The 12915-nt window shown below is 37.0% G+C and overlaps 1 protein-coding gene across 13 annotated transcripts in view; it reads left to right on the plus strand.

The window, feature by feature from the left end:
• The window catches only part of CLASP1 (cytoplasmic linker associated protein 1), a 154591-nt gene that overhangs the window by 93577 nt on the left and 48099 nt on the right, over positions 1-12915 (plus strand). For 5 of the 13 annotated variants that reach the window (XM_090143682.1, XM_090143676.1, XM_090143688.1 and 2 more), the window contains 3 exons: positions 1838-1945; positions 9865-9968; positions 12413-12436. In XM_090143682.1, coding sequence (XP_089999808.1) covers positions 1838-1945; positions 9865-9968; positions 12413-12436 — 236 coding nt within the window. The remainder of the gene's footprint in view (positions 1-1837; positions 1946-9864; positions 9969-12412; positions 12437-12915) is intronic. The other 8 variants (XM_090143683.1, XM_090143681.1, XM_090143684.1 and 5 more) reach the window with 3 other exon arrangements.

Consider the following 12915-nt stretch of genomic DNA (forward strand, 5'->3'; position numbering starts at 1 on the left):
GATTTAGGGTTGCATTATAGAAAAGACTGACAGATCTCTTTTGAGAGAAATGACTGCTTGTGCAAACATGATGTGAAGGCTGCCATTATCTACATAGAAGCATGAGACCCAAGAATGAGGAACTAGCTTCTAGAGAGCCTGCAGTTTGAAGCAAGTATTTGTGCAGAGACTTCAGATTATTACCTCTGTCTGTAGTTCACCCTACAGCTTTATTCCTATAAGCCTGACACGGGATCACTGTACTTGTGGACCCCAATTTTAACCTCTTTATTATTTAATCTGCCTTATTTATTACAAGACCATCTAATTCACGTAGGCTTTTTAGACATGATCAAATCAGCTTGGTCACTATCTCATCTTGTATTGTCTGACATCAAAGTTCAAGCATCAGAACCATTAATTCATCTAAAAGATATTAGTTGGGGTTAAGAAATTTGGAAGGGGTATTGCAAACCAAGAATGTGGCAGTAGTTTATATTTTAAAGCTTAAATATTAAAGTTTCTATTGTGTACTGTTTTGCTTGAAAGGTACTAATTCACCCAAGGCATGAGTAACCATTCAAAATCAGGCATTATTTTCTGGCAAGGTTTTTCTTGTATATATAAATCTCCTCATCAAAAAGAGGAGCTGCATAAATGTGTGATCTGCTTTCTTGGTGAGCTCACAGAAGCACTTAAGTTCTTCAAAATAAATTCATGTCAATTAGTTGCCATTTTTGCATCCAAAAATGTTTTATTCTCTACTGGGCATAGAGCTCTTTTTAATAACATGTTGCTATCATCTTTCATATCAATGGCAAAGAATTTACATAGGAGTAAATTGTTCTCCTTAAAAAACTAAAATTCAAATCCATAATATTACGTAACTTTCTGAAAGCACTAGTTCTGTTTCTCCTCCATGGACAAAACTTCAAATGAAGTAAAGTGGGATTGCTTGTTACAAAGAAAGCCACTGCATCTTCTGTTGTGCATTTGGCAGTGAAGGCTGCATATGATGAGTTGCTTTGACATGGCTGATAGATAGAAGTCTGCTAGGGGAAACTGAACACTTTATAGCTGCCAGACCACAGATAAGTCTCCTTGATGCAGGGCTTTGTCAAAGTAAAGATTGTAGTTAAAGGCTCTCCTTATGTGTGCATGTGTCTCATCCATAAGTGTAAGGTTTTGGAAATGTTGAGGACAGCTGTTGTTTTAAAAAATTAAAATAAGCTGCTGTTATCTTAAAATTCAAACCATTTTCAAAGCTGTCTTTCAGGTATTTAGGGTCTGAATGATTTTTCCAAGTATCAGTTGTTAGAGAAAATTCCTTTAGTATGTACTGTTTTTTTTCTTTTCCTTAGGTTATTTGTTCAGGATGAAGTTATCCTTGTTAAAAACTAAATCTATTCAAAGATATTACACTGGTATTGAGACAGACTTTTAAAACACCTAATCTGATTAAAAATGCTTCTTCTTTGTTCCAGAAGGGTGTTTATCTTTTAATTAAGGAAAAAATCTTTCATGAGTTTTTTGTAGCTTCATCTGTTTTGCATGCTTTGTAATTGTAGAGCTTCCCTAAATGATTGAAGATGTCCTACTCCACTTGAATGACAAAACTTGGATTGCTTAAGAAACGAGGATACTATCAGCCAGACATTTAATACTGATGAAATTTCACTTCACAAATGCAGCTTAGCACGTAGCATAGTTGGTTTGTAAGAGCCTGAGCTGGCTGCTGGAACTGATGATTACTAATGCAATAATTACCTTAACTAACAGAAATGTGACTTGACTTTGAGCTTTTCTGTCCTCATTAAACTTGTTCACCTTCTCTGAAACTCTCCATGCTGCATGCTAGCACGGAGCAGTCGTATCCCCCGACCCAGCATGAGTCAGGGGTGCAGCCGTGATACCAGCCGTGAGAGCAGTCGAGATACAAGCCCTGCTCGGGGCTTTCCTCCACTTGGTGAGTACTTTGTAGGCATTGGAGTTTTAAGGATCAATTTTTTTCCCCCTTTATCCTTGTTCTGATTGCCCCTTCAAGACACTGCCAGGTGAAATGAGCTTGTTTCCTGTCTTCTGTTAGATTCCTGACACACTCCCTATTTCCAACCCTGTTTCCCTTCTGTTTTCTTCTGCATGCTTCAAATCTGATTCTCAGCATTTCATTATTAGTATGAAAACAGTGTAGCCTGAATTTTGTTGTTTTTCAGTTTCATTAAATCAGCTTCTGTGGGGCTGCTGTGCTTTACAGCACTGGAAATTTGTGGGAGAGCTAGCTTGTGTTTTCTAGGTCACAGTGAAGTAGTCAGTACCACTGTAGTCTGTTGTTGATTAAATCTATTCATGATCTGATTTTCTTGCAAGTAGATACAATGTCATTTCTATTTTAAATCCTGCAATGGAGAGAGTTCTTTTTGTACAGGTTTTATTCAGAACTCTTAATCATGAGTTAACATGTTGCACGTGCCATTTCATAGAAGACTTTCAAGCAGACAGAAATGAAAAAGCTAAAGTTTTAAAGGAGCATCACTATCATACAGCTTGGGTGCAGAGTATAAATAGGAAATCTCATTACACTTACCACATGCAGGATGTTCTTCTGCACGAGGCTAAAAACAGCATAGTTAATGTTTCTGATCAAATATCATGTCATACGTATTCAACCAACTACATTGTTTGTTGTATGAAAAATGTCATCTCAGACATAATTAAGTGTAGTTTATCTCCAGGCCCCTTTCCCATATATAGTAATTTAACAGTTGTGCCTGTGTAGTAAAAGTGAGAAGGAAGCTCTTACATACTTAGGGTTGAAGAATGTTATTTTAAGATTTGTTTTGGATGTAAGTGACAAAATACAGCTGTAAGAAATACTATGTAAGTAGAATGTAACATTTTGGACTTTATGCTTCAAATCAAATAGTAAAAAAAGGTTATTTAAAAAAGAAAGGATAAATGGGCATAATCTTCCAGTTTGGTTCTCATAGTTAATACATTGTTAATACATTGTTAATGTATACATAGTTAATACTTTGCACAAACTTTTAAACCTATATAGCTATTGTCAGTATTGATTCATTTACTCATACCGACTTCAAATGCTGTCTGAGGAGGGAGTGTCATTGTCTTCATATCATTGCCAAAATTCCCATTGATTTCAGTAATGTAGAGTGGAATCTTCAAGAAGGTTTTGGGTTCAGAAATTCATTATTTAATTCATTTATGAAATAATCTGTCTGTAGTATCAGATTTACTGAGAAATGGCTGGAGTTCAATTTAGCATTCAGATATTTTAGATAATTCAAAGAGGCTTTTTATCGGTTAAATGAAGCTGATTTGATACCAGAGCCATAAAGGGATGGTAAATATCCAACTGTAGCTTATTTTTGTAGTTAACTGTGTAGCTTCAGTTTTGTATGAGGCTGTTTTCTCCAGCCAAAATGTTTTGAGCATGCTGCGTGTCAGGGTTAACTTGTTTGTATTCTGTCTTTTTGCTCTGTTTCTTCTATTATAGTGAACATACATTGAGATACCATCTTGAGCCTTTGATCTAAAAAATTAAATGCAGCATTTCAGTATCACAGCTGGTATGAATTCTGTGCACCACCACCATATCTGACTTATACACTGAATATGAAATTTCAATTACAGATATGTATTACAGTGGTTGTAACAAATCTCATAGTGGGGAGGAGGAGTGTTTCATTTTAATGAAGTTTAGTTCATTTCTAGGGATACAATTGTTATACAGTCAGGAAAGGGAAGATGGAAGGTGGGGGGGAAAGTATCAGTGTAATGGTAACCTAATATAGTTGCTATTCTTGTGTTTTCACTGAATGCTGTAAGCTGGAACACAGCTTAAGTTCACAAACTTCATTCTGTAGCTTGTAACTCATTTGAAAGTAAGCTCTGTGTGTGCCTATATATATAGCAATTTAAGCCAAGATAGTTCCATTACTGTATTTTTAGAATTCAGTTAATCTTACATTAATCCCTAAATAACGTAGTCCATTTTTGCTCGTGAAGATTAACTTTATATTAGTGAATTTTACTTAAGCTAGCTATATATACATATAGCTATATGTAAATGACAGGATTCCTGCATTTAGCAGTATTAATGATCAGTGTCAGCACTGACATCCTGGCCTTGCAAGTTGGTTATTTTCAAAGCTTCCCTGCAGATGTGTGTCTGTGCACCAAAATGTCTTTCTTTCCAAGTTAGGAGGCTTGAGTGAGCTCAAGGGAAATGGTTTTAAACTGGAAGAGGGTAGATTTAGAGTAGGTATTAGAAAGAAATTCTTTACTGTGAGAGTGGTGAGACACCAGAACAGGCTGCCCAGCGAGGATGTGAATGTCCCCTCCCTGCCTTCCTGGAAGCATTGATTATATGATTTATTTAAAAAACATTATTGAAGATAAGTGATTTTTATTATTTCTATTGCTGTTTTGTCTTGGGCCTTGATCTTGCAATGAAATCTATAGAGACACAATGGATGGCTCAGAGGAAAACATTTGCAAGCTCAGAATTTTAGTTGAGGGTTCAGACCGTAATCCTGTATTGATCCTGCAAATCTGTCATGGCTTACTTATGGCATCAGTGGGATTGTTCTCCTGAATAAATGCATGTGTTCTACATATTTAAAGACCACATTGCATATTGTGTGGAGCTTTGGCCAAGTTGTCACAACTGGGAGGAAATCTGAACTTTTTCTCATTTTGCACACTTCTTTTTTTACATTACTAGCGTTTGTTTATTAATGCTTAAGTGGAGATAGGATTTTTCTATTGCTCACACAAACACACAACTGACAAAGCTTCTTTGTTTTGGATAGCAATGTTTTTTTTCAATTTCTTGACAGTATTAGTTATGATGTTGCATCAACAAGGCCTTTGGTGAGTCTGGTGACAAATTGCTCACACAGGCAATCAGTGTTTGGGTCAGTTGTTTTTTTAAGTTAAGTGAACATACCATTGCTGGACACAGGAAAATCCTCTCCAGAAAAGTTAAATTTCTGTAATTCAGAAATGTCTGGGCTGGCTTTCCATTTGCCTTCATAAAGAACTAACTCACCTTTATGCTCAATCCAATAATTGAAAATCTCTCCAAAGGCATTTTGTGATTCGTGTGCTGCTGACAGCTGAGAATTGGAGTGGGAGCTGTATTTGGCTTCAGCTCTTCTGCTACTGTCTGTTCTGTTGCTATTAACAATTTGTTTGTATATGTATGATACAGTTCTAGATAAATGTATGTGCATATTCACATTACACACGAATTAGATTCAAAAAGCATGTATGCAAAATTTGTTAGAGCAAAAAACTTTTGATAGTGGCAACAGCTCCAGTATGTGTCTTTATTTGAAACAAGAAAATTACATCAAAACCAAAAGACTATAAGCAGTTGTTGGCTGACCTCCCTGTATGACTCCTTGTACTCTTTCAACTTCTGTGGTTATTCATTCTTTTTGTGAGCGTTGTTTTTTTTGCATAGGCTAGAATGTTTTGGAAAAAGACCTGCAGCACAGTTTCTAACCATTTATCATGGCTTCCCATTGGGGTTTAGATCAGACACATCTAAATCCTGCTCTATGGTTATGTGCTCCACGTTGTCATGATGGCCGTCTTCCAGATCTGTGGTTCTGGAATGGAACTGACGCACACCGGTTTTCTTTGCTGAAACTGCACTGGGTTTGCAAGTGTTACAAATGAGTTTTGTCTTGCATCATGTTTATGGTCATGAGGGAAGGGGAGGAGAAGCTACAGATGGAGATGACACTGTGGGGCTTGCACTGTATCTGTTGTGCATTCATATACAACGTCATTTCCCTGTCGCTATGAAACACGTTTACTGGTAATGTTCACGTGCATCCCCTTTGGATTGTGGCATTTTCTGTCTTGGGTTAAATGTGTGTTAATCCTGTGGGTGTTGCCATTCCTTCTACTTGCAGCTTCTCGACGTCATTCCAGGTCCACTAGTGCTCTCTCCACTGCTGATTCTGTTGGGCAGTCAGGTGAACAAGCGCTAACTGCATGAATCTGCTTCTTATATGTAGTCTTGTTTTACACCATTTTAACATTTGCTGTCATGTGCATCAGCCAGCACTTGGCATGTGCTTCTCACCACTGCGAGGCTTTTTGTTCTGTTTTGTTCAAAGTGGCTTTTTCTTTTCGAAAATTTCATTTATTGGATGTTTTTATTTTATTTTATGTACTTCAGGAATGTTGTGAGCAGTGTTTAAACAAAGGGTGATCCAGGGCTTTCTCAATTCTCTTGTAAATTGGATCAGTTGGACCAGCTAGATCCTGAACAATGCAGAGTCCTTGCAATTCATGCCTGTTTCCTCTTCAGCAGTGTAGCAGTTTCTGATGTCTAAGGCAGGATCCCAGTGGGTCTCATTGCATTTATTAATAAGCTTTTCAGACTCCTGTCTGTTAATGAAAGTGCACTGTGGGATCCTGTCTGATATTCACAAAAGCAGCAAGAATTAAGTATCTGATTAGCTTTCAAAATGAACTTTGGAGCATAATGTGATGATCCATCCTTCGTATACTACTGAATACCTTATGCAAAGCACGTGGAAGTTGTTGGAAAAATAATTCCTTTAATTTCAGTGGGCTTTGCATCAGTAGAAAACAGCGAGGAAAACCTTTAGATTCCAGTTGCCTTCTCCTCTCCTGTGCTGGATTTGCAGTTGTGGAATACCTGCAACTCCCTTCGAAAACAGGATATTTCACTAGGAGTCTTAAGCAAAAACAAATGAGTGCTGCTGGTGTTAGGTCAGCAGAAACTCAAATGTGGGTACGAAGATAATGTAGAAGATGAATTAGAGCTTCAGTGTTTGATTGGAGGCTAAAACTGCATAAGGAATTAATGACACTAAAAGTTAGTTAACTAAGTTTCTTCAGGTAGGCAGTGAAAAATGTTCTGTTCCTCTTAAGTGCAGTTAAATTGCTGTCACTTAAGTTAAACTCAAAACATTCCCCCTATCAAGCTACTGCAGAAATGATGCAAGCAGATTTGATTCTGGCATGTTTCAAAGCAGCAGTCTGAATTTGTATTGAACAAAATTGTCAAGAACAAAAGGGGCCCTTAAATCTAATTCAGATCTAAGCTTAAGCTTTTTTCCTTCAACTTTGCATGATAGTCAATTCATGCTTTGCTCCAGTGGTTTGATACAAAGCATAATGAGACTATATATGCTTATCCTTATTCTAAAGAAGGCCAAAGAAGTGGCAAAATCAAGGAATTTTGCTGGAATTTGCTGAAATTTTTCACCAAGCAATGACCATAATTAAAATAGCCAGAAGGAAAAGTGAGTGTGACCAGAGCACCTCCTGATCAGCTTATTTATTGACAGTAACATTGGGCTTGTCTCTAAGGGATATTCTTGGAGCCACATGCATTCCCAGCCCTATGGTAGAGATATGCTGAGCTTCCTTCTAAGATCAAATGTGTGCATTGAGGTGTGGCAGCAGTGTGGGAAAAGCCCACATTGATATGGATGTTATGGGTTTAATGGTCACTGCAAGAAGTGTTCTAAAGATTTCCTGATAGCTTTGGGGATGGATAAAAGACAGCATGCCACCTTGTACTTACTCAATTTGATTAAAAAGCCCTGTTTTGTTTTTTTTTCTTTTTATGCTGGGTATTTAAACTGACCTACAGTTGAATTACTTTGTCATTTTGTTCTTCATTTTTTTTAAAAATAAAAACAAAACTATCTTCCCTTTTCTAATGTGATACTAAATTAACATGAAAACACGTAACAGTGATATTATATGATATTGTGCCATTTGAAAGCTATAAAGCCAAATTCTGATCTCAGTAAGACTCGAGTAACATCGTCAAGTTAGTAGATTTAAATATAACTGAGTCCAGAACTTGTCTCAACATTTACAGCCCTTGTGTTGTACCAGGTCTCATTTGCACTTAGAAAAATACTCGTCTTTTGTTCATCTTTTAGTATCTATCTCTGTAACAGTGACTTCAACTTCAGTCTGGCTCAATGCTTTATCATCTTCTGTGCTTCCATTAAAAGTAAACAGATCTTTCCATTTTAGGGATCAAGTGTGGCTTCAGCTACATATTTGAAATGATTCTTCAACCCAAGTGCATTAAAAAAGGGGATAGTAATAACACATACAACTTTTATTTCTTTGTGAAATATCATTTGATTACTTTTTGGCAGTAGTTCTAAGATGTTTGTTTTTGTTGTTTTTTTTCCCTCTTGTAATGTGTTTTGTAGAAATTGTGCTTTTGTTGTAAATCAGAAACGTCTCGTCTGGTTGCATAACTGGGAAAGAGCAAGTTGTGGTAACACTTTGAAATAAATGCTAATCTTCATCTTTTTTCTCAAAAATATTTTAGGTTTTAAAAAGTTGTCTTTATTCTCCTCTCAGTAGCTTAGTCCTTGCTCAGGTAAAGCTTTAAAATTAGGATGACAGACTGGCAGGCTTCAGACACTGATTTCAATTATGCAGGGCAGTGTGAGCAAATTCCTTAAAAGAGATTTCAGTGCAATAGGCTTCTGAAGAGAAAAGCAGCAAAACTTTGTGATAAGCAGAGTTTTTAAAAATAAATACAGTAAACTGCTGAATGTAACATTCAGTTTTGTGGAAATCCATGATGGAAACACATATTTGAATAAGCAGTCGTCTTCCTTTGTTAAATTAAATATAGATGAACTACTGAAAGATCCGTGGCTGCGTGCAGTGTGGGTCAGCTGATGATCTGTTTGTGCAGCTTCATTTGTGCACCTCTGAAATGCTGGCAGAGCTCTTATTGGCACACATGGTGTAATATGTGTCCCAAGGCAATCTTTCCCAGCCCTTGTGGAGCAAAGACAGCCCCAGGTGGAAACAAAACTTGAAATGTTGAAACCAGGCTCTTTCTGGTTATTGACTGGAGCCAGGATTGCAGAAATAGATCTCTGATCTGGAGGGGCTGTGCTATTGGAGCCTGGCTCGTGGCCCCAGTTGCTGATTCTGCTGTATCGCTGCTAGAGATAGCTTTCCAAATGTGACTTTTGCTCAAAGAAATTCATTCTGCAATGTTTTTCTCGGACTCAGGGCAAATGATAAAGTAAGCTAGTGATTATTGTAGATGTAAGTGGCATTGGGACTCAATCCTGTTAGTTTGGATGCTGTTGAGAGCTTTGCCATCAATTCATAGGGAGACATGATATTGTATGATCCTGCCCCCAAAAAAGATCTGTTTTATGATGAAACTTTTAAATGACATTTCAGTTCAGTGTACATTTAAGCTGCTTCTCAAGAACAACAATAAAACAAAACTGGAGTAACTTCACAAACAAATAATAAACCTTATTTTTGTTCTTTGAGGCATAGGGAGATATTCTGGTTAATCAAGCCTTGCAACATAAAAGAGCTAATGTGCTGCTGCTGATGATCTCACGTACTTGTCTGAGAACAAGCTACAAGATGAGTGCTCTGCTATTAACATGCTTTGACACTGGGCACAACTCTGTTTCTCAGAAGTTAATGAGAAGTCTTCAGTTAATTCCTGAGAGAGCCAGACTGGGACCTGCATGTCTGCCTCTGACATTAAAATAAAACCCCAAACAATTTCTATTAAAAATAAACACAAATTAGATATCCTTCTTCCCATCTTAAAAACAAAACCAAAACCCAACAAAAACAAAAAAGACATGCCCTGAGGGTCTGAAATTGTCTTGAGGACCCAACAAACAATAGTTTATTTCTTAATGTCATGGCAAACTCTTGTAGAGTTGTGGATAAAAGAATCTTTAATGAAAAAGCACTGAGAGTTCCCAGATCCTTTGGGGAGGACTGTTCAGACACCTGATTAGGATTCCAAGTGAATGTGAATTTACTTAACAATCCCTTTCAATGTTGTCTTTTGTGCAGACCGGTTTGGACTCGGACAGTCAGGCAGGATGCCTGCTTCTGTGAATGCCATGCGAGTCCTGAGCACAAGCACAGACCTGGAGGCCGCTGTGGCTGATGCACTGGTAAGAGGAAAAATACAAAATGCTTCCAACACCGGAAAGTGGCTTAAAGTTACCTGTACGTACGTTCTCTTTCTAAGTAGCTTTGTTCTGATTGTGCCGAGTGTCTGATGTCGTAGAGTTAGTTACCTTGTGCTGTGCGTGAGTATATGAGCAGCAGCATTTTTTTCCTCGTTCCATGTTAGTTCTCCACAATTAGACTGATGAGGCTCGATACTGGAGCTGCAGGAGAAGCTGAATGAGCTGTTTGTCTCACGTTTTGCTGTTGGAAGCTGTTTGCTGCACTTTATAGGTGATCACTACCTGCAGTGTGAGGGAATTCCATTGATTCCACTTGCTGTATGAGGATTTTGTTTAGGAAAGAACTGAGAACTCTGTCATGTCCTGCTCTGTTATTTGTACCTAGCTAGGTATTTAGATCAGCTCATAGCTTGGCTTTTCTGTAATTGATATCAATTCATGCAGTTAAACTGAAGTGTTTGCTTATCATACTGCCATTATTTTCTAAATATTAAATGCATTTGAGTAAATTTGTCATTATTAAAAATGTATTTCTTATATAAGAATATAATATTATATAATATAATATAATATATATAATACAGTAATATAAAATCTCTTGGGTAGAATACAGAAGATGTTTTCTGCTCTTCAGAAGTTGAGTGCTGTCATAAACTTTTGGATTTACTTTGGGGCTTGAGGAGACAGGGTGTTAAAGAGGCAGGAGCATTTACTCTGAAGTATTATTTGGGTACCGCAGTGTACCTTGGGTCTGCCTCATCTCTAGACCTAAGCTGAGATGAGGATTTCCTGATATATCTGAAGCTGTTATCTGTTTGTCTGTCTTGGAGAACAAATAACATCCTCGGAGTTTATGAAAGATTTGGGTTTTTTTTTCCATTTTTCCTAGTTTACTTTCTCTAATACTGGCTAACATCATTTTCCTTTTTGTATTCAATCATCATGTAGCTCACCTTCATTTCTAGAGTATTATTAGAGTACTCCTAAAAAAGTGTTTTTTCTTTTTTTTTTTTTAAATAATTTCTTATGAATCATACTGAGTTTGAACAGTATATAATGGTACTGTTGCATTTAGTGGTAGTTTTCATTACCAAATTCAGCAGATCATGAGCCAGGTTTTGCTCCCAGCACCTCAAATTTGCCACCATAGTAGTTCACAGCATAGTTATAGGTGATAGCTTGCCTGTGTAAATGAAGTCACTCTGTATCCCTGAATGTGAGCTGTGAACACTGGTTACCTGACGAAGGTGGAGAGAGTAGCAGTGGTATTCCAGTTCACTGTTGATCACTTAAGATTTCTTGGTGTGACTTCAGCTTAGACTTAGGAGTTCACTTCTAAATATTTCACTCTTTTAAACTAAGTAGCTTTATACTGGAATATTAAAATCTTATTTAAAGAGTTAAACATTTAAAAGGGAAATCTGTAAGTCTAGGTGGAAAGTATTTTAGCTACCTTGGTTGGTGTAAGATAATCAATCTGAACTTGTATGACTTTAATGGATGTAATGTGATCTCGTTGTCCCTTCTTTCTCACCTCCTCTGTTCTTTTTTTTTTTTTTTAGTTGCTTCCTCTTGACAAGCAATTTACAAACTCTGGGCTCATTTTGAAAGATTAGTGTGATGCCAGCTTTTACACAGCAACCTTGTTCTCAAACAAGTGCTCTTTTTCCTGTAATAAGAAATAAAATAAAAAAAAAAGCCGCTATAGTGATGGCTTTAGCCAAGTTTAAACAAAACTCAGTGGGTCATTCTGTAACCTTTGCTCATGTGTATAATTCTCATTGGATCCACTGCTTCTGTCTGAGAGCTGAACTTGGCCTAAGAACACAGTCTGTACTGTGAATCAGTGCTTGGATCTGTCAGGAAAGCTCAAAGGGTGATGGAATCTTTGGTGTGAAGGCCTTGAAGTGATGGCGCCAGCTTGTCTTTAAAGAAGTTAAGCTTCAAAAAAAAAATTCAGCATGAGAACTATGTGTTGAAAGAAAACCTGGTTAAGTGAAGTTGATTAAATGTGTTGTACTGTAGATAGCGGTTTCCTGACATCAGAATCTCTTTAAGACTCGAGAAATCAAAAGCTACTGAGAATGCGTGGAGAAAAATCACTACCAAAAACTGGTATCTTCCAGAAACAGCATTTCTGAGAAGCAGGCAGAGACGCTGCATATATAGATGTCATCAAAAAGATAACAGATGATTTCACTTCCAAGATCTCTAATAGAAAGTGTAAGATATACAAGTTCAGCAGATAGGAAATAAAGCCAGGTATTATTATACCCACTTTTGCTTTGCATAAACTGTTGTGTTTTTTTAATTTGCTAAGATGCATTTGCTATACATTTTTGTTGCAAAAACAAAGACCCTACATAAGCTTCTGACATAATTCTCTATGCTTTTTCCCACCCTTCAATATTTTCCTGCCTCTACAGCTGTTAGGAGACTCCAGGAGCAAGGTACTAGTGCTTTCTTGACTTTTTATTTCTACTTTCAACTTTCCCTACCTTATTGCTAACACCCATGATACCGCACTTGAGTTAATTTCTTCACTTCAAAGAAAAACTATTGGCTTCACAAGTCTGAGAACTGCAGGACTGGACTCTGGAAGGAATTCTGGATCAAATATTTTAGAATTTAGGCAATCTTTTCTGATACATTGTCTTATTTTGTTCTGTTAAAATTCATTTAAAAGTTTACTTTGTAGTACACAATTTGTAGAGCTATCAAAATTATTGTAATGTCCTTTCTGTAAAGACTGAGGTTGTCAAGTATGTGCTCTATTTATCCCATGCTATGGAAAATTAGAGGGATTTGATTACTCATCTCCTTTAGGAACTTCTCTAAATGTAAAAAAAAATCAAACTAACAGAAATTAGACTGTCCTGTATCTCAGTGCATTTCTAGAGTTGCTCCATTAACAGTATCAAAATGGCTG

The sequence above is a fragment of the Phasianus colchicus genome, chromosome 7 (assembly GCF_987193195.1).
Source record: "Phasianus colchicus chromosome 7, bPhaCol1.hap1.1, whole genome shotgun sequence".
Lineage (NCBI taxonomy): Eukaryota > Metazoa > Chordata > Aves > Galliformes > Phasianidae > Phasianus > Phasianus colchicus.